Here is a 27,182-nt window from a genome sequence, read left to right as displayed (position 1 = left end):
CTGTGGCTTACCGATACTTTCACATCTTGCTTCTCCTGAAACGGTGTTGGTGTCTCCCTGTCCTCTCCTTTCTTCTCTCCATATATCTGCTTAGATTTCCCGCCTGCCTCTAAGCTGCCTTGCCGTGGGCCAATGCAGCTTAATTTATCAACCAATCAGAGCAACACATATTCACAGCATACAGAAAGACGTCCCACAGCAAGAGAATGGAGAGATGACTCAGTCAGTAAAGAGCTTGTCATGAAAACATGAGGACCCAAGTTTGGATCTCCAGAAAGCACGCCTTTAATCCCAGCACTCGGGAGGCAGAGGCAGGTGGTTTTCTGTGAGTTCAAGGCTAGCCTGGTCTACAGAGCGAGTTCCAGGACAGCCAAGGCTACACAGAGAAACCCTGTCTCAAAGAAAAACAAAAAACAGAAACAGCAGTTTATGTCTGTAATCCTAACATGAGGGTTGGGGCACAGGAGGATTCCCTGGAGTTTCCTGGCCAACTAGTCTAACCGATCAGTGAGTTCTGGGTTTGGTAACAGAAAATGTTTCCAAAAATAAGGTAGAGAATAACTGGAGAAAATACCTGATGTTGACCTCTGGCTCCACACGCCTGCACATATGTGAACAAGTGTTTAGGCACACAAACATGTACGTAGGTACAAGTTATTTAAGTGATTTGTATTGTATTTCTTTTTTTTTTTTTTTTTTTTTGAGACAGAGTCTCTCTGTGCTTGGGGCTTTCTTGGAACTCAATATGCAGATCAGACTGGACTCAAACTCTGCCTCCTGAGTATTGGGATTAAAGGCATACGTGTCACCAAGCATAGCCTTCTTTTTGTTGTTTTAAGCTAGGCTCTGGTGATGTAAATTGGATTCTTCTTCCACTCCTCTCCTGCCCCTAAGTCAGTGCATTATACTCCTATTGAATTCTGTGACTCTAGAAACAGAACAGTACCAGTCTGGAGGCATTAAAATAACTGAATAAAAATAGGAGGGTGGAAATATAGGTGGGTGGTGCTGAGTATGGACCTCAGTGCCTAGAACATGCTGTCTTACTCAGGGTTTCTGTTGTGTGGAGGGACACCATGACCATGGCAACTCTTATAAAGGAAAACATTTGACTGGGGCTGGCTTACAGCTCAGAGATTTAGTCCATCGTCATCATGGTGGAAAGCATGGTGGCACACAGGCAGACACAGTGCTGGAGAGGCAGCTGAGAGTTCGACATCTGGATGAGCAGGCAGCAGGAAGAGAAAGAGACACTGGGCCTGGCTTGAGCATCTGAAACCTCCAAGCCCACCCCTAGTGACACACTTCCTCCAACAAGGCCACACCCCCTAATAGTATCACTCTCTATGAGCCTACAGAGGCCATTTTCATTCAGACCATAACACAAGCTATGTTTGTGCTCTACCAAGGATCTGTTCTTCCATTCTCAATAGAATGATTTCCCTGCTTTTGAAGCAGGATCTTTCTTTAACCTAGGCTGGCCTCACTTTTTCAGCAATCCTTCTGCGTCAGACTCTTGAGTCCTGAGAATGCTCTTGAGCCTGGAATTGACCAAGGTACAGCAAAGGGTCTTTCTCTCTCTCTCTCTTTCTCTTAACAGGGTTTTTCTGTGTAGCCCTGGCTGTCCTGGAACTTGCTTTGTAGATCAAGCTGTCCCTGAACTCAGAGCTCCACCTGCCTCTGGCCCAGCACTCCCACTCCAAATGTCTTTGTCCCAAGTACATGCCCGGTTTCCCTGGAGGTTAGAAGAGGGTGCTGGAGCTGGAGTTAGAAGAGGTTGTAAGCTGCCTGATGTGGGTGCTGGGAACCAAACTCACATCCTTTGGAAGAGTAGCAAGCACTGAGCCATAGAGATACATTTTTTATTTGGTCAAGATATTTTCTCTTATACCATTTGGATTCCCATATTTTTTTAGTTTGAGACAGGCCCTTATGTAAACAAATTGGCCTTAAACTCACTATGAGCCCAGGCTGGCCTTGACCTCCCACCCCTGAATGCTGGAATTACAGGTATGTGCCACAACATCTGGCCTTTTTAGGTTTCTCCTCCTCCTCCTCCTCCTCTTTCTTTTCTTTTGGTTTTGAAAGTGGGTCTCTATTATTCTGGCTGTCCTGGATCTCACTCTGTAGACCAGGCTGGCCTCCTACTCACAGAGATGCACCTGCCTCTGTCCCCTGAGCACTGTGATTAAAGGCGTGCGCCACCATTCCATACTTGAGAGTTTTGTACTGGAATGCACTAGGCAGCATAGAATGGCCTCAACATCCCCAGTTATCCTTCTGCCTTTATTTCCCAAGTGCTGGAATCACATATGTGAGACATCACACCTAGTTCTCATTGTTCCAGGACAGCCAAGGCTACAAAGAGAAACCTTGTCTCAAAAAAAAAAAAAAAAAAAAAAAAAAAAAAAAAACCAACAACAACAAAAAAAACCCACAAACAAACAAAAAACCAGAAAAAAAATTTTTTTTTTTTTTTTTTTTTTTTTTTTTTTTTTTGGTTTTTCGAGACAGGGTTTCTCTGTGTAGCTTTGCGCCTTTTCCTGGAACTCACTTGGTAGTCCAGGCTGGCCTCAAACTCAGAGATCCTCCTGGCTCTGCCTCCCAAGTGCTGAGATTAAAGGCGTACACCACCACCGCCCGGCCCAAAAATGGAACTTTATAAGTTGAAGAAAATGAAGTCAAAGGCCAGAAATGTTCATAAAAGGTCTAGATGATTTTCCTTACAACAGGAAAATGTTCTTGAGATACATATGTAACTTTAAATCCTAAAATTAATGCCGTAGCTCTCAATGCTTTCATTTGTTCATCAAAACCCAATCTTAGCCGGGCGGTCGTGGCTCACGCCTTTAATCCCAGCACTCGGGAGGCAGAGCCAGGCGGATCTCTGTGAGTTCGAGGCCAGCCTGGGCTACCAAGTGAGTCCCAGGAAAGGCGCAAAGCTACACAGAGAAACCCTGTCTCAAAAAAAAAAAAAAAAAAAAAAAAAAAAAAACAATCTTAGCATAGGTCTAGTAGTGCAGGTCTATAATCTCAGCCATTTGGAAGATTAGGGCAGGAAGATCACAAGTTCAAGGCGCTAGCTTTGGCAACTTGAAGAGACCTTGTCTAGGAGAGGAGGAAACCTGAATGAATGAACACTGGGGATGTCACTTCATAGATACTCGCCTAGCATACATAAATCCCTAGGTTTGATCCCTAGGACCACAAAACAGCAACAAATCAAGGCTTCCTTGAGGCCTGATGTGTGGAAGAGGGACGTAGTTCAAAACCAGGAAAATGCTTAGCAGAGGCAATAGTGGGGTCAGGGCCTCGGAGGAGCTGTTGCTTTGTGTCCTGACAGTCAACTCTTCCCCTAAAAGGCTACTGTTATCAGTCCCACGGCTGCTGCGATGCACTGGCGTTCCCTGTGTGCAACATTGCCTTATTAACTTCCTGCTGACTTGGTTTGACTGTGAGGTCCTTCTCTGCTGACTCTGTCCCATTCCTCTGCACACCGTACATAAGATGCTGTCCTTAGCAAGTGTGGCTTAAGACACAGCTTGTGTAAGACCTGATCCCAAACTTCGCTTCTTTATTTTCTAAATCCCTGGTCCAGGTCAAAAGTGGGGGAAAAAACAACTCTGAATCTTAGGCTGTCTGATCAGTTTAATAATCCTTGTGTCTTTTTAGGAGGCTTTGTTTTGGAATAGACTTAGGAGGCTCTCATGTTATTCTAGAGAAGACAGAATCCATCCATAGTGAAATCTTTTTTCTTCCTCACATTCAGCAATTATTAGATTCACTTTCTCATTTTTAAAAATTATATTTATTGCCAGGCGGTGGTGGTGCACCCCTTTAATCCTAGAATTGGGAGGCAGAGAGAGGCAGGTGGATCTCTCTCTCTTTTTTTTTTTTTTTTTTTTTTGGTTTTTCAAGACAGGGTTTCTCTATGTAGGTTTGGAGCCTGTCCTGGAACTTGCTCTGTAGACCAGACTGACCTCAAACTCACAGAGATGCAGGCAGATCTCTTTAAGTTTGAGGCCAACCTGGTCTACAGAGTGAGTTCCAGGACAGCCAGGGCAGTTACACGGAGAAAACCTGTCTTGAAAAACCAATTAAAATAAATAATATTTATTGAAGAATAGCTTCAAGATTCTAGATCACATTTTCTTAATTACATTTATTTATTTAGTTAGTTGTTTGGGGGGTGGCATAGATGTTGTGGGAGTCAGTCTCTCCTTCTCCCATTTGAGTCTTGGGGATCAAACTCATATCCTCAGGCTTCAGGGCAGGCCCCTTACCGGCTGGGCCATTTTGCATTTGTTTTTTATTTGAGACAGGGTTTCAGTATGTAGCCCTGGCTGTCCCGGAACTCACTATGTAGACCAGGCAAAAGTCACAGTGATCCACCTGACTTGCTGGAATTAATGGCATGTGCTATCATGCCTGGCATTTATAAAATTATTTTAAATTATTTTCATGTGTCTGTGTGGGTATGCATGTGTATGTGGGTATTCACATCTGAGGAAGCCAGAAGTATGGGATCCCCTGGAGCTGGATTTATAGGCACTTGTGAGGGGTTAAAAACTCAACTGAGTCCTCTGTAAGAGCAATGAGCCTTCTCTCCAACTCCTAGGTCATTTTTTTTTGGGGGGGGCTGTTTTTTGAGACAAGAGTTTCTCTGTGTAACTGCCCTGGCTGTCCTGGAACTCACTCTGTAGACTAGGATAACCTCAAACTCAGAGGTCCACTTGCCTCTGCCTTCCAAGTGCTGGGATTAAAGGCGCAGGGCCACCACCACCTGGCAGGTCATATTTTTTAACTGCTTAGTTATTCAGGTGTTGAAATACCAGCTTTTGCAATCTTTAAAAAACATTCCTATTGCTCTGACGAGCTTGTTAAACATATAAATAGCACTTCGGGATCCCACAAAGTGTCATTATCGCCCAAGACAGGAAGTATGGTAGAAAACATGGGTAAGATAAAGTTTTAAGAAGCCTTTGTTTGGCAGCTTAGGTGAAAAAGTACTGCAGAAATGAAATAAAGGTCACCGCCTTGGCCTGCGAGGGAGAGGTGGGTTGTGTGACGGGGAAGCATCAGGGGCAGTTTTGGCCATCAGTTGCAGAATGCCAACCATTTAAACTCTGGTCCAATACCTACACCCGGATAGTAAGGACAACCAAGAAAAAATTGGATCATCACGGTGGTCATGCTGAGCTGGCAGTAGAAACCCTCAGGTTTCCAGCTGGGCCCCCATCTGCAGTAGAGAATCAGCAGAGACGGAGTGGACCAAGGACTCCAGATCACAGTCAAAGTCCTCGAAGGGCATGGACTCCAGCGGACTGCTGCTATCTCGTGTCTCCATGACAAGGCTCACTGGCTGCTTCCTTAGGAGCTCAGGGTCAAAGGCCACACCCCGAAAGAAAGGGTGGACCTGGAAGTGATGCAGATGACGGAGACGGTGCAGAGGGCTCTGGCACAGGAGCTGAAGGAAAAGAGAATGAGACTGGGATAAGACAGAGGCTAACCAGAGGACGAAAGGCAGTCAACAGTTGGTGCAGCTGTGGAAGGCAGGAGAATCCTAAAGCACAGAAGGTTTGTGAAAGAAGAACATGGTGGTTATCGAGAGTGGGAGGACTGGTGAGGATAATGGAGGGGACTTGGATTTGCAGGTGATAAGGTAGCCCTGGCCCAGGCTCTTCAAAAGGACCCGTCTGTTCTGGGGGACGAAAGGATTTAGGGTGGCAGGAATCCACCTGTGTGAGTGAGATCTGCAGTACCAGTTACAGGGGAAATGGGTAGTTGGAGCATCTCCATCCCCATCAGACCGCATCAGGGAGGGGGAGAGGGGGAGAGAGAGAAGAAGGGAGGGAGGGAGGTGAACTGCTGGGAAATACCACTTGGATGAAAATGGTGACCAGCTTGGGAGTCAAAAAGGAAAGTAGTGTGCCCCTTACCTCATGGAGCAGGAGTGAGAGCTCCTGAGTCATCGAGGCTGGCATCTCAGATTCACAGTGGGTCACACTTGCCAACATGGTCACATGATCTCTTTCTGCAGCCACTGGGAACTGAGTTCAAGAGGGAGGGGTGGGAGAAGGCTGTCTAAGGTCTTTCCCCACAAAGCACAGCTCTCTTCCTGCTCAGCGCCAATACCATTCTCTCACCTTACCAGTTGCCAGAGAGAAAAGCAACACTCCCAGGGACCACCAGTCAGCCGTGTGGTTGTAAGGCCCCCCACGCAGGACCTCTGGGGCTGTGGTAAGAAAGGCACTCGTCACCACTTCTCTGCGTCACCCTCCCCACCGGCTCCAGCCTCTCCCTCACCCATGTATTGAAGAGTGCCACAGATAGTGTAGGCTCGGGCTCCCGGGGACAGGCGGCGAGACAGACCGAAGTCCGTCAGTTTCAGGTGGCCTATGGAATAAGGAGACAGTGTTTCCACCTGTGTCTTTTTTTGCAGAGGTACCACTCATCCTGAGGCTGGAAAAGAAGACATACCTCGCTCATCCAGAAGGATGTTCTCCATCTGAAATCATGGGCGAGAGGACATTATCTTACTATTTCCATTGACTCTGATTTGGTTTTTCCATCGTTTTTTATTTGCTTTTTTTTTTTTTTTATGTGCATTGGTGTTTTTCATGTATGTCTGTGTGAGGGTGCCAGATCCTCTAGAATTGGAGTTACAGACAGCTATGAGCTGCCATGTAGGTGCAGGGAATTGAACCCGGATCCTCTGGAAGAGCAGCCAGTGCTCTTGACCGCTGAGCCATCTCTCTAGCCCCCCCTCCATTGTTATTTTTTTGACACAGGGTCTCATTATGTAGCCTGGGCTAGCTGGGAATTTGGTATATATACCAGGCTAGCCTCCCTCAACACTTGTAGCACTCCTGCCCCCCCCCTTGCCCAGTGGTGCTGGAGTGTAATAGGCAGGAACGACCACCCCTGGCTCTCTCTCATGTAAAGCTGTTAGCTGGAGAAGGCCGTCTGTCTACTCCGCATTCCAACCTCTCCTTGGAGGACCCATACCTAAACCCTTCGCATCCACAGGAACCCTGTCTCTGCTCCTCACTGCCTTCTCAGACCTGTTGGAACTTCTTATCGAGGTTCTTCCTCAGACTAAGAAAAAAGACTTAACTCTACCTTTACATCTCGATGGATGATACCCATGTCATGGAGATAGCCTGTGGAGAACAGTGAGCATGGGTGTGTGTAAGGTCTCTTGTCTATTCCAGTTTCTGTAGCTTCTACCCCATCTCTACCCGACTTTCAGAATTCAGGATCAATTCTATTTTCTCTTCCCCACCAACTTAGTTCTCCCCTTTCCGTTTCCTCTACCGCTCTTTCACTTACACAGCACAAGGACCAGTTCAGCTGCAAAGAGACGGATAGAAGCCTCTGGAAAACCTCCAACAGCAGACCACAGGGAGTAGAGATCCATGCTGCAGTAGCTACACACTGCAAAGCACCAGAAGTCTAGGCAGTATCTGTGGCCTATAAGGCCTGGGCTCTCTATAGACCTCCTGCCCAAACTAACCCCCCAGCCTTTCCCCTCTACTTTTGGGATACAGAAATGCTGTGAGGAGTGGAACCAAGCCAAGGGAGAATAGCATCAGGTTGGGAGAATGGTCTGGGGGCCTTTGTGGATGGGGACAAAGCCCAGTCCACTCACTAATGAAGAGGTGTCGCCTCCCCTGCCAGCTGTCTCCCAGGCTGTGTACAAAAGGATGGTTGATCTGTCGCTAGAGACAAAAGAGCAAGTTAGTAAAGAACAGGCTTATTGGTGATCAAGACAGCCAAGGAATCAGGTGCTGCCTTGTGTAGAAATCAACTGTTGCCTCCCCTGACTCAGAGCTCATTTGGGACCACCTCCCTGGGAACCCTGGAGCCAGCACACTGCCAAGGCGCATGCCAAGGTATGTTGGAGAGTTCCCTGGCAGAACCTGGACTGTGTCTACAGCTAATAATACTTTCCTCAGGATTTATTCTGGGGCTACATTGCACCACGGTGGAAACATATGGGGAAGGTAAAGCCAAGAAAAGCAGGTAGGTTGGACAAAGGGAGGGACTTTCTCCACCAGCAATTTCATTCTTCCAGCCATGCTTTCAGAATTGTGCGCACCTGGATGCTGACCTCCTCTTTGCACTGCCTCAGGGTATCCCGCTGTAGGACTTTGACTTTGGGTACCACCTACAAACGGAGAGGCAGAACTCATGGAAAACAATGCTGCTCCTGACCTCAGAAACGAAAGTTGTAAACAGTAACTACTGAATGAGGGGAATACCTAGACTCCTACCTTCACTGCAAATACAGCTTTTTGGGCACAATCTAGCACTTTCAGGACGGTTCCAAAAGAGCCTTTAGCCACAAGGCCTAAAATCTAAAATGGAAGAGGGTACCTGAGACTGGTTGTTTCTGGATTCCTCCCAAAGACTTACCAGGGACTCCAATGACCTACCTTTAGCTCCTGCTGCCCCCTAACAGGCCTCATGGGAAACTCTGGTAGAAAGAGGTTGATGAACTGAGGCACTGGCCACTCAGACAAGGGCTTCTCTACCAGCAGTGGGGCTGGCTGGAGGGGCTCCTGGTGCAGGCACTGATGCCTCTGTAGCTCCCATAGTTCTTCCAGACCCGACCTGATGGTCCCCATACCACACCAGAGGCTCTTCCAGCCTCGGGCCCAAGGACCCTGGATGTTGCCACCCTGCTGAGAAGGGAGCGTTCTAAGCCTGCTCACAAGGCACTGCAGGTTCTACCCATCTTACCAGGTATTCCTTCCCCTCAAGTCTTAACCTCTAAAGCAGTGGTTCTCACCCTTCCTAACGCTGCAACCCTTTATTACAGTTCCTCATGTTGTGGTGACCCCCCAACCATAAAATTATCTTTTGTTGCTATATAATAACTGTACTTTTGCTACTGTTGTAGATTGTAATGTAAATATCTGATGTGACCCCAGTGAAAGGGCCAGTCCACCCCAGAGGGGTCATGGACCCACAAGTTGAAAACCACTGCTCTAGAAGGAAGGAAAATTCCTAGGCCTTGTGATGTGACCTAGATTTCCTCAATATAATTCAAAATACAGATGACAGTAACATGTATGTTCTCTCCATGACAAATCAGGAATACACACCTGTGCCTGAGTGGGGCTGCTCACAGTATAGCCTCTATGCCCACACCCCATTGCCCATCACTGACAGGCTCCTAACTAGGCACTCTCTGGCTTCAGGCCCTTACCTCCATCACTTCCCATCCCCAGGCAGCCAGAGCCCCGTCCCGTACCTTTTGAGGAGCAGACCCCCGGGTGTGTTGCCCCTGCCGACAGCTCACTGCTCCCATCCCCAGCCTCTGCCTGCTCTCCTCCCAGTCAATCTGCTGTCCCAGTTACATAAGCAATTCCTATCTCTCTGCTGCGTTACCCAGGAGCCCCGCCTCTCCCAGTGTACACAGACCCATCAGCTTCAGGTCAGCATCACACCCGGGCTGGGAAGGAGCTACCATGACTCCAGAGGAGGAGAAAGGCCAGTCATTACCGCGGCAGTGGAGGGATGGGTGGATTAGTGAGGAGGGAAGGACACGGACAACTTGAACATTTTTACTCAATACAAGTGAAAAAAAAAAAAAAAAAAGAATAAAAGCCAGCATCAAATTTAAAATATTTTTTCTTTAAATCATCTTTTTTTTTCCTCCATTCTCCAGGGCACACCCGAGGGGGAAAGGAAAGGAAGGTACCCATGGCCAGCCCTGGCTCCTAATGCCATCCTCCCAAGTGAGCACACAGACTAGGAAGCTGAACCGCCCCCCCAACACTAACACCTTTCATACAACAAGGCAGTGGAGTGAGGCACAGAGGATCAGACCCCTCCCCTCAGCTTACTGGCACAAAGGGAGAGCAATTACACTTAGAAATATATATATATATGTATTATATATATATGTCTATTTATAAAAATTTATCATACTTGATCAAAACTATCCCCACCCTTTCTGTTGCCCCCAAGAGCAGGACACTAGGCTTGGACACACTCCACAGGCCTTCTGGTTCTCTGGCCTTTCTGGCCCTGGGCCCAGTAAGCATGAGGGAATTTAGCACTTTTGTCCACCATGCCCTGCAGGGACAGGCCAGCTGCGGAACAGTGTCTTCGTTCCCTATAAGCCCCAAAGCCCATAAATCCCGTGGGATGAAGGGAAGCTCTGCCCGCCCTCAAGTCCCTGGATCATGATCCGGAGTCAGATTCTACACTGCAGTTCCTTGGCTCTCCAGGTCACTTGCGCCTGCCGAAGATGGACTTCTTGCCAGGGTTCTTGTCACCCATACTTAAACCGATAAGGAGCCGCGCTTTCTCCTCTTCCTGCTGTTGCATGTTCAAGTCCGACTTTGTTTCTAGCTTCCCCCGGACCTCAGACCCTGTTGCAGGTTTCAACCTTAGCTTTTCTTTGATTACCTGGCAAGTGGAGAGGAGTAAAGGAAAGGCAAGAAGATTAGTGGAGCGGGCCGAACAATTCAAACTGAACCAGTTCAACAATTTATTCAACTTACATGCAAAGCACAATGGGGCAGGTCAAAGTATGTAAATAATAAAGTGTATAAATAATGGTCTCTGCTTTCAGAAGCTTACAATCTAATCAGAATCCATCATAAACCTGAGGTTGTAGCAGCCCCTAGTTCCCTCAAATTAATGATTGTTAACATGAAATAAAAGTTATTTGATCATACTGTTGCAACGTCAAGGACCAAACAAGGACAAAACCAGTCATTTTATTATCTGCCTCTTCGTGGCTATCTTTTAATGTAGTGTAGAACAAAAAGCTCCCATCTGCTTCCAGTCCCTGCTAGCGAAACAGCCACAAGCCCTGGCGAGATACCTGGGCAACCAAAGCTTTCCGGCTGTCCCTTTTGACAGCCATGGCAAAGTCCAGCCATGTCCACGTGTTGTTGTGGTACTCCAGACAGGGTAGCACCAAGTTAAGGTCACCCCAGTCCACACTGTTCTTCTCGCCCTGCAAGAGGAAGAGGAGGAGGGAAAAATTACATCAGCTGCCATTTTGAATCTAAGCCAGTACTCGGAGTATAATTCCTATGCTAGCAACCTACAGATACAGACTGGATTCGCCGCCCTCATTCTGGTAGTGGTGCTGACCCCTGCAGGAAGCAGAAGGAGCAGCAGGTTTGTCACCCACAACCCATTCTCACAGGAAGCCTGGCTGTCACCCTCTATAATCTTGGTTCCCTTCTGTCTACTGTCCTAGAAACTGCTGGGATGGGACACACCTTGTAACTGACACAGAGTGGAACTTGTGGGATTTTTATGTATATGAAGGAGTTGTTCATGGCAGCTCGCTCTTTCATCTTGTCAATGTCATCAACTGGGTGCTAGGAAAGACAAGAAAGGAACATAAGCCTCTAAAACCAGAAGAAACCAAATATCCTAACTATTACTCCATCCTCTCAATCCTGGAATGGACTCAAAGAAAAGCGGTTTCTACACCTGGCCATGTCCAACAGAAATGATTAATAACAGTGCTGGCTGCCCCAGAACTCACTCTGTAGACCAAGCTGGCCTCGAACTCACAGAGATCCACCTGCCTCTGCCTCCTGAGTGCTGGGATTAAAGGCGTGCGCCACCACTGCCTGGCTAAAAAAAACTTTTATACATACTAAAATGTTTTTATTTTAGTTTTTGAGGGTTTCTTTTGCTTTTTTTTGAGGCGGGATCTCATTAGGTCCAGGCTGCCCTTGAACTCATGATCTTCCAACTCCTGTCCCCAATTGTTAAGATTACAGAGTGTACTACTGTAACATTCATTTTCTCTGATTTTTCAATCTTTAGGGACTTGTGCCATACCTCAGGTAATTTGCGAAATGATCTTCTGACCCCAGAACTCCGGGTCAAACCCTGTGCTACACCCTTCCCAGGGCCTAGTGGGACCGAGTCATCTGTTGCTATCAGCTGCCGAGGCTTCACTACTGGTATTCCTAAGAAAAAGCAAACACCGACAGTCATCCTTTTCCTCGAGTGGCTTTGGGCTGCTACTCTATTCTGGCATTCCAGAATAACAATCCTCACCAGTTGTCACCAGTTTGGACTTATCCTCTTCATCACCAACTTCATCATCTTCCACATTTCGACCCGGAAAGAAAAAGCCCATCATTCTATGGAAGAACTGGTGGGAGAGCTGGATGGTGAGAGGCACCACATTCACCTGCAGGGAAAGAGGCGAAGAAGCAGTTAGGCTCAGGTACTATCCTTGTCTTTTATTACTAACAGTTTTTAGTTTTAAACTGCCCTTGGTTCCCAAAGTACTGTTTGTTTACAAACCTCAAAGTGTTCCTTAACAGAGATACCCCCAACAGGTGGCCGGACTTTGCTAAAAAGGCGGAGGGCCAGCTGTCTCCCCGATTGGCAGGAACTCTGGGGCCGCAGAACCACCTACAGCACAGAGTGAACAACTCTATTTTATAATGTCCTCTTCAAAAGTCAACTTAAAAATCAATCCACAAACCTTCTACAGAAGAACTGAAGCCAATGATCTTGCTAAGTGGGCAAGCTATACCATTTCAGATCACATTGTTTCCTATGAGTTGATATGAAAATCACAAATGCCCTTTGCTCTAAAGCATATAAATGGGCTAGGAATGGCAAAATAAGACTATAAGGCTTGCCATGTAGATGTGGGGATGTCGATTAATAGAGTTCTTGACTAGAATGAACAAGGCCCTGCCTAAATCCCATCACCATAAAAAAAAAAAAAAAAAAAAGGTAAGACTTGCCTTATAGATAGCATTGGGGAGAAGGTTGTTCATAGTGAACCAGCCCAACTCCAGGAGATGTTCTGCAGTGTCATCAGACTTATTCACCTGTAAGACAGATTTTGTCCTGTTCATTTTAAGCCTTCCTTAGGAACTTGGTAGAGAATTACTATATATGCTAATCTAACCCTCTGATTTCATTTTTCTCTTTCTCCTTTAAGTCAGGATCTCATAAAGCCCAGGATAGCCTCAAATTGTACCTGTGGCTGGCTTTGAGCTCCTAAGCCTCATTACCTACATATCTAGACTGATGTGATTATGTGTGTGGTGATATACTGTGTACCCTAACAAACTTGCCTGACTGAGGATCAGAGAACAGAGCCAGCCACTAGATTAGACATACAGGTCAGGCAGTGGTGGCACACACCTTTAATCCCAGCACACGAGATGTCATGCCTTTGCTTGGGAAGCACACATGCTTTTAGTCCCAGGAAGTAATATGTCAGGGCAGAGAAAGGTATATAAAGAGTGAGGAGCCAGGCAATGGTGGCGCATGCCTTTAATCTCAGCACTCGGGAGGCAGAGGCAGGCAGATCTCTGTGAGTTCAAGGCCAGCCTGGTCTACAGAGTGAATTCCAGGAAAGGCACAAAGCTACACAGGGAAACCCTGTCTCGAAAAACCAAAAAAATCGGGGTTGGGGATTTAGCTCAGTGGTAGAGTGCTTGGTCCTCAGCTCTTGGGGGGGGGGGGGGGGGGGAGGAACTCACTCTCTTTAGGCTAAGGATTTCACAGAGGTAAGAACTAGTGGCTGGCTGCTCTGAAACTCTGATCTTTCAGCTTTCACCCTGATATCTGGGTGAAAATCCAGAGCCAGATAAGATCTGTAAGATTTGAACAACATGTATGTATGCACCATCACACCCTATCAATTTCTTTCAATCTCATATATAATCTACAAACCCTCTAATCTAGTGTTTGTCATGAGTAATACTAGCTAAACCACTAAATGTTAATACTTCCTAGTTATTGTAACAATTAAATTTCTCATTTATTTTCAAATATCCCTTGTAATATAATATTTTTTTTCCTTGTAGGGTAGTTGCAGAAATGCTAACTGTCACTATTAGAATGTTACTATTACAACTTGACTTGGAAAATTACTTCACTCTGGGCCTTAAAATAGGAATAATTATCTTTCCTTTCTTTTTTTTATTTGGGTTTTTTCAGACAGGTTTCTCTGTGTAGCTTTGGCTGTCCTGGAACTTGATCTGTAGACCAGGCTGGCCAGGAGATCTGCCTGTCTCTGCCTTATGAGTGCTGGGATTAAAGGCATGTACCACCACCACCTGGGCTGATTAGCGATATACCTATATTATTTACTATAGGCCAATGTATCTCTAATTATGACCATCATTAATAATCATACAATTAGCCCTTTTTTCTCTCCATAAATTGAATTCCTGGGATAGGTTAAGGCCTCGAACTGGGCTGATGCTGTATGTGCACCCCAATACCTTGCTGTAGAGGAACCTCTGTAGCTCCAGCTCAGCGATTCCCAGCTGTCCGTCTTCCTCCGTCAGGCGCCAACGCGCCTGAGCAAAATAAAACTCAGTGCGACGGACCACACTCACATCTTCCTGTTGCTTTCGTAGCTCCATTTTGTTGGCCCGCTGCAGTTGGAAATCCTTAAAACATCTATGCATGACAGGCAAGGCAAGCAAGTAAGGGAAAGACCATACAGGCAGGAGTGCCCCGTAATGCTGCAGGCTCGAAGCCCAGAGAGCAACCTCGGGATTAGCTAATGCCTCATTTTTTTCCCCCTCATTGTTTTTTTTTGTTGTTGTTTTGAGACAAGGTTTCTCTGCGTAGCCCTGGCTGTCCTGGAACTTGTTCTGTAGACCAGGCTGGCCTTGAACTCAGAGCTCTGCCTGCCTCTGCCTCAAAAGTGATGGAAGTATAGGTGTGCGCTACCACTGCCTACCTTTCAATTTTGTTCTTTATTAATCAGTTTTAATGTATTTTCAGTTCAGATACACACTGCTAAGGCCACAAAAGTGGTATTTCTCAACTCCCTAATTTTGCAGCAGGGCGGTTCCCAGGAAGCACTCCAGTGAGAACCCAAAGGAGGGGCTTTCCTGTTTGCACTCACCTCTCTGGCCAACCTCAGCAAGGCTTATAGGAAGATGTGCCTATATCTACTGCTATAATAGTCTTTGAGAATGCACACTAAACTTAAAAAGACTGTCATAACATGGGCAAGAAAGACAGCCCATCTCTCGACTGAGTGGAGAAGACCGCCGGGTACCTGATGAGGATGTTGAGCTCTTCACTTTCCAGCTGAAGGTTGGCCTTTTCCTGGTTCAGCTGTAACTGAAGTTTTTGGTTCAGGTCAAGCAAGTTCTCATTCTTGCTGTCATCCTGTAAAGACTAGGGAACCAGGAGAGAGGAAATTGAGATCCTCCCTGGCTACCCCAGGTGGTCTCTGTCCTCAGACTACCTGGGGTGAATACCTTCATGATAGAATACATCTGTTTCTCTAAGTGCCGGATCTGGGCCACATGCTGCCGCACAGCCTCCTGCAGATGCAATATGCTACTGCGCTGCTCCTCAGGATTGCTAGAGATCTCCAGCTGGAACCTGACACGCTGCTTCTTTTCACTATGCTCCTAGAAGAAGGGAAAAGGGAAAGGTGAACTTCTATGCTTTGTGTGGCACTATGAATAAAACCCACAGCTTCATACATGCTTTACTATCGGTACCTCCCCAGCCTCAGGAATTAACATTTGTTAAATGGGTTAAGTCTTATAGGAAAGTGAATGGGGATCTCTTCTGGAAAGCTGACCTTTACCGGTCATGCTCAGTAGCAAGAGTAAGGGGTGGGTCAATACAAAAGAACTGCAATGTGGAGTTGGAGATGGAGGCAAAAGTGTAGAGATGTCTGGTTGACCGAGAACTGGCTAGAACAAGCGCTACAGTCTTAGAGACACTTAAACTATGATTTCTTTCTTTCTTCTTCTTCTTCTTCTTCTTTTTTTTAAAGACAGGGTTTCTCTGTGTAGCTCTGGCTATCTTGGAACTCATTCTCCAGACCAGGCTGGCCTCAAACTTGCAGAGATCCGCCTGCCTCTGCCTGCCTGAGTGCTAGGATAAAAAGCATGTGCCACCACTGCCCAGTCTAATTATATGATTTCTAATAGCTATACCTGATTAAGAGGATGTACCAATCAGACTAATAAGAGGCATGAGTTTCTTCCTTATCCACTGAGCCATCTCACCAGCCCAGCATTACTTTACTTACTGTGACCCAAGTAAAGGGCAAGGTCAAAGTTCAGGTGAGGCTAACCTGAATTCTGGTAGAGCTCATGCTTACCTTACGTTTGGGTTCTACATGGAGCAGCAGGTTGTTGACGATGTCCAGAATCATAGCATACTGAGCTGGGTTGGTAGAAATTTCCAATTCGTGGTGGATGAGAGTGAAAGTATCCACAGCCCCTAGGTAATTGTCAGCAGTAAATAGGAGGTTCAAGTTTCTCCCTCAATAGTCACTCTTCTAACCCTTATTTTTTGTTTTGGTTTTTAAGACAGAGTTTCACTATGTAGCCCTGGCTGGCCTGGAACTCGTGGAAATCCAACTGCCTCTTCCTCCTAGATGCTGAGAGTAAAATGGGCACCATCACCCCCAGCCTAGCAAACACTGGAACCACTTCTGTTAGTTAGCTCAACAGAAAGGGAGTAAGAAGTACTCAGGAATAGGAATATGCTTATTTCAGAATTGTAAGTAATAGCCACTGTCTCAGTTTCCTCTAAGAGTACAGGCTGTTCTAATGGCTGAACTTACAAAATGCAGAGCCAAGAGAAATCTTAATAGCAACAGTGCACAGGAATCCCTTTAATAATTCTACTGTCTTAAAACCACTAAGGAAATAACTACTTTCACAAGTCCCCAGTCCTCTCTGAAAGTCTTTAAAACCTAGATACCTTCCTGCTTCTTTAAGAGATCCTCCTTTTCCTGGTTCTCATGAACCTCAGGTGGCTTAATTTGAGTTGCTAGCTCAGGGTCGATGTCATGACTGTAACTAATATAGTACATTCGGCAATTACAGCGTGAAATGATCCGCTGGACCTGCTGGGCTTGCTGAGCTTCAGCTGGCTGGTTCCAATCTGGGAAGAAGTGAAAAAGAGATTCTCTATGAAAGGTATGGTGAGAGCTTCCCATCTGTATATGATTCGAAGGAATTCTAGAAATGTTGCTTTCAGTCTAGAATAGCAAAAAAATACTACTACTTCAACATACACTGATGTTAAAAATAGATAAATTGGAGCTAGAGAGGTGGCTCAAAGGTTGGAAGCACTGGCTGGCTGCTCTTCCAGAGGACCAGCATTTAATTCTCAGCACACACACACGTGGCAGCTCACAACTGTCTGTAACTCTAGTTTTAAGAGATCAGACACCCTTACTCAGATATATATGCAAACAAAACACCAATGCACATAAAATAAAAACAAGTTATTAAAAAAATAAAAAAAAAAACAAACACCATAAATTGGGGCCAGGCATGGTAGCACACACCTTTAATCCCAACACTTGTGAGGCAGAGGCAGGAACTCTGAGTTCCAAGCCAGCTTAGTTTACACAGTAAGTTCCAAGACAGCCAGGACCACATAATGAGACCCTGTTTCAGACAGACAGAGATGGATGGATGAATGGATGGATGGATAGATGGATGATAGATAGGGCTGGGTGTGCAACTCTAAGGTACAGCAAATGCCTGGCATGTAAGAGACCTTGAGTTTGATCCCCAGTATTACCAAAAATTAAATAAAAACAGTATGGTGGCTCATGCCTAGAATCCTGAAAACAGCATTCAGCAGCCTAAGGCCAGGAGTTTGAGGGCAGCCTGGCCTATACAAACTGAAACACTGCTTCAAAAACTGAAAGGAAAAAAAAATAGAATGTAGGTTAGATAAGTAAATGAGGCCCCTTTGGGAATGCACATTTACTCCAAATCACAGCCTGAGAGAGGGAGAGAGCTGACCTGTGGTGGTGGTAACCATGCCTCCCACTGCCTGCCCACTTTCCATCAGCTCCTGAACAGAGTCCAGACTACGTTCCCGGTGCTCCTCAATATTCTTCACCTGAAAACAGATTGAGGGACCTTTAGCTTCTGGGAAAAAGGTGGCTTGTTTCAAGTAGAGTCATAGGCTGCAAAAGATTGCTTCAGTCAATGACGGATTGCATGCCCAATGGTAGTCCCATACCTATAATTTCAGTAAGAGGCTGTGAGGCAGGAGTGAGTGCCACCAGATTTGAGGCCAGCCTGGACTGCAAAGTGAGTTCCATAACAGCCTAGTATACAGTTACAAAAGCAAGACAAAAGGTTGTTGTGGAATATTACCTTAACTTTGTAAAGATATTTATGATGCTGAATATTACTTTTTTTTTTTTTTTGGTTTTTCCGTGTAGCTTTGCACCTTTCCTGGAACTCACTTGGTAGCCCAGGCTGGCTTCGAACTTACAGAGATCCACCTGGCTCTGCCTCCCGAGTACTAGGATTAAAGGAGTGTGCCACCACCGCCCGGCGCGGAATATTACTTTAACTATGAAAAGGTATGTTCCATTTATGTTGCATTTGTTTAACTAGGTAAAGATGTGTTACATTTGTTTATGCTGCATTTAATTATTTAGGTAAAGATGTGTTACCATTTCACCTTGTCTACCTAAGGTACCTGACTGGTCTAATAAAACACTGAACAGCCAATAGGTAGGCAGTAGAGGGATAGGTGAGGCTGGTGGGCAGAGAGAATAAGTAGGAGGAGAGGAGAGAAGAGAGAGAATGAGAGAGAGGGAGACACCTGGGGCTAGCAAGGCAGCTGCCAGGCAAGCAGCCAGCCAGACACTGAGTAGGACATACATAATGAAAGGTAAAAGGCCCTGAGGCCATCGAGATGGTAAAATGCTTGCTGCTGACAAGCTGAGTTCTATCCCTGGAACTCACAGAGAAGGCGAAAAAGGAAGAGATGGCCCAGCAGTTAAGAACATTTATTGTTCTGCCAGAAGAGCAGGGTTTGATTTCCAGCACCAACACCAGGTGACTCAAACTACCTGTAATTCCAGTTCTAGGGGATCTGACACCCTCTTCCACTGTCTGAAGGCATGTATGTGGTATATACACAGACATTTAGGCATTCATATACACATAAAAAAATGGGAGAACTGATTCCCCAAAATTATCTTCTGACCTCTACGCACGCACGCACGCACGCACGCACGCACGCACGCACGCACGCACGCACGCACGCCCCTCTCATACACATACCGTAAGTTCAAGTTCCCAGCACCCGTGTAAAAAGCTGAGGATGGCCATACATGCCTGTAATCCCAGTTCTATGGAGGCTGGAGACAGGAAGATTGCCAAGGCTTGCAGGATCCCAGCCTAGCTCCAGGTTCAATGAAAGACCTCGTCTCAAGGGAATGAGACACAGCATGATAGAGCAAAACACCTGATGCCCTCTGGTCTCTGCACACGCATAGGCACACATCCTTGTACACACATACATCACATGCTCACTCATACATACACCTATTTAAAAAAAAATTCATTGTGACACTGTTGCCGTGGAGGTCAAGGCAAATAACAGTATAAGTGACATAAAAGATCAAAGCAGAAAGATTTTCAGGACTGGAGAGATGGCTCAGTGGTTAGGAGCACTCATTGGCTGCTCTTCCAGAAGATGAAAGTTCCATTCCCAGCATCAACAGGGCAGCTAACAACTGTAACACCAGTCCCAGGAGATCCAACACCTTCTTCTGGCTTCTATAGGCACCAAGCACACAACTAATACACAGACATACATGCAAGCAAAACACCCACACACATTAAAAAAAAAATTACTGCTTCAAGGGCTAGAGATGGTCAGCAGTTAGGAGCATTTGCTCCCACAGAGGACCCAGGTTCAATCCCCAGCACCTACACAGCAGCCCACAATCACCTGTAATTCTAGCTCCAGACCTGAAACCCTCCCTCTTCTGGTCTTTACAGGCCCCCATACATATGCTGCAGACCCACAAACACATAAATAAAAAAGAAAATCTTCGCCAGGCGGTGGTGGCGGCGGCGCACGCCTTTAATCCCAGCACTTGGGAGGCAGAGCCAGGCGGATCTCTGTGAGTTCAAGGCCAGCCTGGGCTACCAAGTGAGTTCCAGGACAGGCGCAAAGCTACACAGAGAAATCCTGTCTCAAAAAAACCAAAAAAAAAAAAAAAAAAAAAAAAAAAAAAAAAGAAAGAAAAAGAAAAAAAAAAAAGAAAATCTTTAAAATATATAGAGACCCAGGCTTCAGAAGGCAGATCTACTGAATCACAAAGTCACAGAGAAAAGACAAGAAAAAAAATCATATTCTAACTCCAAGGATCTCTAATGCTAATGCAACTTGGGGGAGAAAAAAAGCCTTCAGTTCTAAAAGTGGTAGGTCCAGAAAATTCTGCCCACCTTTACATGGATAATTACCACTCCCACATCCTTATTTCTTTTGGTGGTTGTGGGACTCAAACCCAGGGCCTTGTGCATGTTAGCCAAGTGTTCTACCTCTGAGGCAGAACTCCAGCTAACGTACCTTCTGTGACCACTGCAAGATTACTGGTAACAGTTTGCTAACCTCTCATGTTACCAACAACCTGGCCTTACTTACTTAGCTTGACATCTCATCTAAATGTTCATTTATGGCTTGACTGAACCAGAAGGTCCTTTGTAGAAGTACTGGCCAGGGACAAGAAGGATCAGCAAATGGATCTTTTTATTATCAACATTCTTGTTTTCACTTTGGTTCTTATCAGATATAGCTGAATCCTAAAACTCAGTGTGAAGTACAGTGTAGACACTTACTGCCTGTCAAATATGTTAATGATAATGTACAATACTGGCCAGATTTACCTCATGACCACTAACCCTACAATAAGTCTGAAGGCATATCCTAGAAATTATAATTTAAATTCTCTAACTTAGCTGGGCGGTGGTAGCGCACACCTTTAATCCCAGCACTCGGGAGGCAGAGCCAGGCAGATCTCTGTGAGTTCGAGGCCAGCCTGGGCTACCAAGTGAGTTCCAGGAAAGGCGCAAAGCTACACAGAGAAACCCTGTCTCGAAAAAACAAACAAACAAACAAACAAATAAATAAATAAATAAATTCTCTAACTTGGCCGGGTGGTGGTGATGCAAGCCTTTAATCCCAGCACTTGGGAGGCAGAGGCAGGTGGATCTCCTGGTTCAAGGCTAGCCTGGCCTACATAGTGATTTCCAGGATAGCCAGGGCTATGCAGGGCTGTCTCAAAAAAAAAAATCTCTATCTTGCAGTGCTCCTTCCCCAGCCTTAGCCAAGTGCTCAGTCTTACCAGCTAACAAAAACAGTGTCTTGTCAATGCACTGACTTAAAGAAACAAAAAAGAAAAAGATTATTTGCCATCTGAACACATCCAATGTTTTCAAAGCACCTTCTCATTTGATTCAACAGAGTGCTCAGACTGCTACAGTGGTTAACTGTCATCAGAAGTCAAACATTCAGACTCCTAGGTTAACCGTCTTCCATTCAACCTCACTGCTTTGCTGCAATAGCCAATCATCTTTATGAGAGGCCATAACAAGGCGTGGCCAGCCAAGCTCCTGCACTACAGAAGTCAAGTCAAAGGGGTCTCCAGTTCTAAGCCGTCTGGGCTACACATAGCTTGAGACCATCAGGACTACACAGCAAGACTTGTCTCAAAGAAACAAAACAAAGCCCTCAAGCTCACTGTCTTAGCTGCCTGCTCCTGTGACATTTATTAAGAGAGACTAACAACTTAGAAGCTCCCACAGCTAAACACTAGGCAGAGCCAGAGGGCACAAGGACACGGCCCAGAGTCACCTGAGCAGGGCTCACAGAGGCTCACAGAGACCGAAGTGACAAACACAGACTCTGTAGGGTCCGAGCCAGGTCCTCTGCATACGTGCTAAGGTTGTGTAGCCTGGTGTTCTTGTGGGACTCCTAACAGCGGGAATGGGGCTGTCTCTGACTGTTTTGCATAATGGGTCCTACTAGGTTACCTCATCCAGCTGTGACATGAGGGTTTTGTGTCCAATCTTATTGTATTAGGCCATGTGCTGTGGAACAAACTTTGTACACTGTAAATATGTATTACTCTCACTGGCTAATAAAAAAGCTGACTGGCCAATAGCTGGACAGGTAGAGAAGTTAGGCAGCAGAGTCAAACTGAGGACAATGGGAGGAAGAAGGGTGGAGTCTCAGGAGTCTCAAGAGCTGCATAAAGAAGCAAGATGAATGTGCCATGCTGAAAGAAGGAATACAGGTTAATTTACATATAAAAGTTAGCTGGTAAGAAGCCTGAGCTATTGGCCAAGCATTTATAATTAAATTAGTAAGTCTCTGTGTGTTTACTGGGGAGCCAGTGGTCCCTGACAAAAACTTCACCTACAGACATGTTAGGTGGATATCCCTGGGAGGCCTGTCTTTCTCCCCTCCCGCAAGGGAATTGATCTGGGGGAGAGGGGAGGTGGGGACAGGGATTGGGAGGAGAGTAAAGAAGGGAAACTGCAGTTGGAATGTAATGCGACGTATGAGAGAAGAATAAAAGTTAAAAAAAGAAAGAAAAAAAGAAGTTTCTGTCCATTTACTCTGGTGCTGGTAAATATGACAGTACTGTAGGAGAGAAAAGCACTATGTTCCCACAGCGCCAGCAGCTTCCTTTTCTCTACTACTGTGAAGAGTCTTCAGTGGTTCTAGCAAAAGGGGCTTATCTAGAGAACTAGAGATACGATGGGCCTTCCCACCCATGCTGACTCACCTCTAGCCAGAGCTGCCGGCCATCCTGTTCAGTAGGGCTGCTTTCAGTGGTGGCAAAATACTGCATGCCATCTAAAAGGCAAGTCCAGGAAGTCTTTTGTTTCAGTGTGTCACCATACCAAGCTGGATGGTGTTGGCACTGCAGCAACTGGGCTTTGGCAGCAGACACAATAACACAGCCTTCTGTCTCTGCTCCACGAAGAACCATCTGTCAAAGAAAAAAACAGCTTCAGTCAGAAAGGAAGATCTATGGCTTACAGAGTGAAGGTCACTGGGTTTTATACTCGGAAGTGATTACTTAGGATACCTAAGAAAGGGACAAACAAATCTGTTGGTGTGCCTTCAATCCCAACACGGGAGGCAAAGGCAGGCAGATCTCTGTGAGTTCAAGGCCACCCTGGTCTACAGAGTGAGTTCTGGGACAGCCAGAGCTGTTATACAGAGAATCCCTGTCTCAAAAAACAAAAACAAGCTGGGCAACGGTGGCACAAGCCTTCAATCCCAACACTCAGGAGGCAGAGGCAGGTGGATCTCCGTGAGTTCCAGGCCAGCCTGGTCTACAGAGCGAGATCCAGGACAGGCACCAAAACTACACAGAGAAACCCTGTCTCAAAAAACCAAACCAAAAACAAAACAAAACCAAAAACAAAAGGGTCAAATCTGAGCTCTATTCCCCCGTTCTTCAGTTCAGATGCAGAGAAGCACTGAGTTGGTGATAAATGCTCATAACCGCAGCACTCAAGAAACCAAAGCAAGACGGCCAAGTTTGAGGCCAGCCTGAGCTACACAGTGAGACCCTATTTTGTTTTATTTATTTATTTGTTTGTTTGTGTGCTTGCTTACTTACTTATTTTGAGACAGGGTCTCACTATATAGTCCTAAAATTCAGAGCTCCACCTGGCTCTGCCTCCCAAGTGCTGGGGTTAAAGGTGTGCGACACCACATCCAGCCCTTAGAACTCTATCTTTTAAAAAAATGTGAAAACTGAAGGAAAGTAACAACGTGACTGGGATCGAGCCTGATCTTGGTGTCCTATAAGGAAAAGTACCTGGCAGTTAACCAGCTCAATAAGGCAGTTTCGGTTGTATATGTCATCCGTCTGGCAGGCAGCGATGCCACACAATTGGTCACTCATACCGGACTCCTCCTCTGTGAATACTACAAACCTATCTGTCTCTTCAATCAGCTTCTGCAACATGTAAGCACCTGGCAAAGAAATAAAAAAGTGAGGAAAGGTCACCATCTCAAAGGGAAAGAGAACATGGCCACATCAGTCTTCCATTAATTCCTATCTAGGTAAGAGCTGTGGTACATCTTCAACCTGGAACACCGGTCCAGTTCACTTTACCCCACCCATGTTTCTTAGTTCCCCATCAATGTTAATAAAAGTAAAAGATTTCCAATAGAAATAGAAACACCAGTTTAAATGGCACTATTTTTTCTTCTCAGTCCCCCACCATGACAGTGGTAGAACCCAGGTCCTCTGTAAAAACATCACGTGCTCTAACCTGCTGAGCCTCTCTCCAGCCCCCCTTTTCTCCTTTTCACATACTTGTCTGTGAGTGTTCCTCCCCACTCCCTCGTCAGCAGCGGGGCTCCACATTCTAGCTTTGCTTCCTCTCTCCTGAGACCATGGCACACCCCTCCTTTCTCTTAGTACGTTTGTCTAACAGAGTCGTATGGTTAGGAGTGGGGTCAGTATTAGACTAGTCGGCCTGTGCTCAAGATCCTACCTCTCTAGCAACTATTCAACTGTAACTTTGGGCAGCTTGCTTTATACTCTGTGACTCAGTTTCCTTATCTGTAAAATAACAGCAACTATCTCATAAAGCTCTTGTGACAACTTAATGAAATACATAAAAGATGTTTTTGCAGAGTGTCTCCCACACAATAAGCAACTACTATCACCTCTTTGGCATTAAGTTTTAGTGGCATTTAGAAATGTCCAAAACTCTTATCTCTAGCGTAAGCCTTAGAGTCATTTCCAGATGCTGTCAGACTTACCTAGATACCCTACCAATGCCACAGGTTCAGCATGTCCAGATCTCTTCAGTCTATGGCTCCTCTACTTCTGATACTACTGCTACCAATGTGCCAACAGATCAACAGACACAAAACTTTAGGCATCACTACCCCCCTCACTTACGTTCCCTGTCCCCCCTCCCCCATTTAGTTTTTCGAGACAGGGTTTCTCTGTATAACAGTTCAAGCTGGCCTGGTGCTCTCTCTGTAGACCAGGCTGCCCTGGAATTCAAACAGATCCGCCTGCCTCTGCCTTCCAGGTGCTGGAATTAAAGGCATGCACCACCACCTCCCGGCTACACCACCTGCCCTTTAAAAAAAAAAAAAAAGGAAATCTGGGGCCGGCCGGTGGTGGCACACGCCTTTAATCCCAGCACTCGGGAGACAGAGGCAGGCGGATCTCTGTGAGTTCGAGGCCAGCCTGGGTTACCAAGTGAACTCCAGGAAAGGCGCAAAGCTACACAGAGAAACCCTGTCTCAGAAAACAAAAAACAAAAAACAACCACAACAACAAAAAAAAAAAACCCCGAAATCTGGGGGCCAGAGAGATGGCTCAGAGGTTAAGAGCCCTGGCTCTTCTTCCAGAGGTCCTAAGTTCAATTCCCAGCAACCACATGGTGGCTCCCAACCATCTGTAATGGGATCTAGTGCCCTCTTCTGGCGTGCAGGCAGAACACTGTATATATAATAAGTAAATAAATCTTTAGAATAAATCTTTAGCCGGGCAGTGGTGGCACACACCTTTAATCCCAGCACTCAGGAGGCAGAGGCAGGCGGATCTCTGTGAGTTCGAGGCCAGCCTGGGCTACCAAGTGAGTTCCAGGAAAGGCGCAAAGCTACACAGAGAAACCCTGTCTCGAAAAAACAAAAAAACAAAAATAAATAAATAAAAAATTAAAAAAAAAAAAAAAAAAAAAAAAAAAAAAAAACGAAATCTGTAAGCCTGTGCATCAGATATATATGCAGTACCCAAAGAAGCCAGAAGAAGGTATTAGATTCCTGGAACTGGAGCTGCAGACTGTTATGAGCCACCATGTGGGTGCCGGGAATGGAACTTGAGTCCTCTAAAAGAGCAGCCAGTGCTCTTAATCGCTAAGCTATTTCTTTAGTCCCTACTTGGTTTTTTGTTTGTTTGTTTGAGAGTTTCCCTATTATGAGGCCCTGGCTGTCCTGGAATATATGTAGACTATACATTGCTATGTAGATCAGGATGGCCCTCAAACTGAGATTGTCTGTCTCTGCCTCTACAGTGCTGTCCATCAGGCTTATTTTTTCCTCGTTTTAACTTCTTCCAGCAGCCACATCTCCTGTGTGCACAGTAGCATTCTGTCTATCTCACCCATTCCAGCTGTTCCACCTCCTTCCAGTCCTTGCTTCCTGTTGATATATTGTGATAGTTTCTCATCTGCCTGTCCACACACAGTCCTCCTACACACCACAGCTAGAGTTACTAACTGTCAAAATCTAATCATCACAGTCTGCTTCACCAACCCTAATGGAGAAGGACCTGTGTGGAAGGGCCGGAAGGTCACAATGATTACTGTGTTTTCTTTCTAACCCATTTTCTCATTCGTTCCCTTTTGTTTCTGTGTCATAAAAACTGTTCTCTCCTCGGAACACAGCACCCTTTCCCAATACCCTTCCTATTCAGGTTATTCCCTTCGCACTGACTACCCCCTTCCCCCATTTCCACACCTTCCACTCATGCCATACCCTAAGTCAGCTCCAACGCACTTCCTCAATGAATCCTTTTCTGATTACAGGCTTTCACTTTGACTTCCCTATTCTTTTAATTCTTCTCGTGGCATTTCCTGCTTTTCACCTTGTTCTCACACTCACCATAAGTTTGTATTCCCTTGTACTTATTATTCCCTAAAATGCCCGCCTGTTTCTTGCCTAAGTATTATCTTTTAGGATTTTCCCCAGGTGCTAGAAAGATGGCTCAGCAGATCAAAGAACCTGGCAGTGCTTCAGTTTTATGCCAACTATGTACGTAAATCTTTGTTGCCTGAACAAAGTAATTTATCAAAAATGATACAAGGATGTGGATATGGTGTTAGTATTTGCCGAGAACACACAGGACTTGAATTCAATGTCCCAACACTAAATACTAGAAAAATAGCCAGGAGGTGGAGGCTCACACCTTTAATCCTAGTACTCATAGGCTGAGGCAGGTGGTTCTCTGTGAATTCGAGACCAGCCTGGTCTAAAAAGTCAGTTCCAGGACAGCCAGAGCTGTTACAGAGAACCTTGTCTCAAAAAATAAATGAATAAATAAAAAATAAAATAAATAAAAAGAAAGAAAGAAAACTCGGTGTTGTTTTGTTTAGAAAAGGTCTTACTATGTAGCCTCAGCTGACCTGGAACTTGCTATGTAGACCAGGCTGGCCTCTGCCTTCAGTGCTGAGATTAAAGGTGTGCACAACCAAACCACGCTAGGAAGAAACAATTCTTGAATCTTTGGCCTCTTTCCCTGACTAAATTCTCTTTTGACCCCAGTACTTGCTGATCTCCTGTCCACAGGATCAGAATCTTGAAGCTTCCTCATTATTAGCGATATAAACCTAAGATGAGTAAACTAAACCCAGAGTCTCATC

The 27,182-nt window shown here is 45.7% G+C and overlaps 2 protein-coding genes across 3 annotated transcripts in view; both read right to left on the bottom strand.

Moving 5' to 3' along the window:
* Positions 1–4,717: 4,717 nt before the first annotated feature.
* On the bottom strand, positions 4,718–9,411 carry Rskr (ribosomal protein S6 kinase related). Of its 2 annotated transcripts, none has more exons than XM_028866878.2 (12): positions 9,260–9,411; positions 8,439–8,687; positions 8,277–8,360; positions 8,102–8,170; positions 7,652–7,721; positions 7,333–7,437; positions 7,123–7,163; positions 6,481–6,508; positions 6,307–6,396; positions 6,147–6,235; positions 5,940–6,050; positions 4,718–5,467 (listed from the first exon to the last, which is right to left on the bottom strand). In XM_028866878.2, exons 1-12 carry the CDS (start codon positions 9,314–9,316, stop codon positions 5,216–5,218), a joined length of 1,245 nt encoding a protein of 414 aa, XP_028722711.1. In that variant the 5' UTR covers positions 9,317–9,411; the 3' UTR covers positions 4,718–5,215. The 2 variants fall into 2 exon arrangements, with proteins under 2 accessions (XP_028722711.1, XP_028722712.1); XM_028866879.2 differs by having other exon boundaries at positions 8,439–8,684.
* A 145-nt stretch (positions 9,412–9,556) lies between these two features.
* Positions 9,557–27,182, bottom strand: part of Kiaa0100 (KIAA0100 ortholog) — a 32,961-nt gene continuing 15,335 nt past the window's right edge. Inside the window, exons 25-39 of the mRNA XM_028866877.2 lie at positions 23,612–23,769; positions 22,565–22,771; positions 17,766–17,865; positions 16,708–16,890; positions 16,100–16,221; positions 15,240–15,395; positions 15,035–15,156; positions 14,244–14,424; positions 12,750–12,836; positions 12,298–12,408; positions 12,046–12,181; positions 11,824–11,954; positions 11,250–11,351; positions 10,844–10,978; positions 9,557–10,422 (exon numbers count right to left, since the gene is read on the bottom strand). Coding sequence (XP_028722710.1) covers positions 10,243–10,422; positions 10,844–10,978; positions 11,250–11,351; positions 11,824–11,954; positions 12,046–12,181; positions 12,298–12,408; positions 12,750–12,836; positions 14,244–14,424; positions 15,035–15,156; positions 15,240–15,395; positions 16,100–16,221; positions 16,708–16,890; positions 17,766–17,865; positions 22,565–22,771; positions 23,612–23,769 — 2,111 coding nt within the window. The 3' untranslated portion in view covers positions 9,557–10,242. The remainder of the gene's footprint in view (positions 10,423–10,843; positions 10,979–11,249; positions 11,352–11,823; positions 11,955–12,045; positions 12,182–12,297; positions 12,409–12,749; positions 12,837–14,243; positions 14,425–15,034; positions 15,157–15,239; positions 15,396–16,099; positions 16,222–16,707; positions 16,891–17,765; positions 17,866–22,564; positions 22,772–23,611; positions 23,770–27,182) is intronic.

The sequence above is a fragment of the Peromyscus leucopus genome, chromosome 8b (genome assembly GCF_004664715.2).
Source record: "Peromyscus leucopus breed LL Stock chromosome 8b, UCI_PerLeu_2.1, whole genome shotgun sequence".
Classification (NCBI taxonomy): Eukaryota; Metazoa; Chordata; class Mammalia; order Rodentia; family Cricetidae; genus Peromyscus; species Peromyscus leucopus.
This window is presented reverse-complemented; position numbering and strand designations above follow the sequence as displayed.

Excerpts from the sequence above, each read along its gene's own strand:
- Rskr (XM_028866878.2), bottom strand. The coding sequence starts at position 9,316 with ATGGGAGCAGTGAGCTGTCGGCAGGGGCAACACACCCGGGGGTCTGCT. Across the intron at positions 8,171-8,276 it reads AAGCTGTATTTGCAGTGAAG|GTGGTACCCAAAGTCAAAGT; the intron begins GTAGGAGTCTAG and ends CTCCGTTTGTAG. Across the intron at positions 7,722-8,101 it reads AAGAGGAGGTCAGCATCCAG|CGACAGATCAACCATCCTTT; the intron begins GTGCGCACAATT and ends TTTTGTCTCTAG.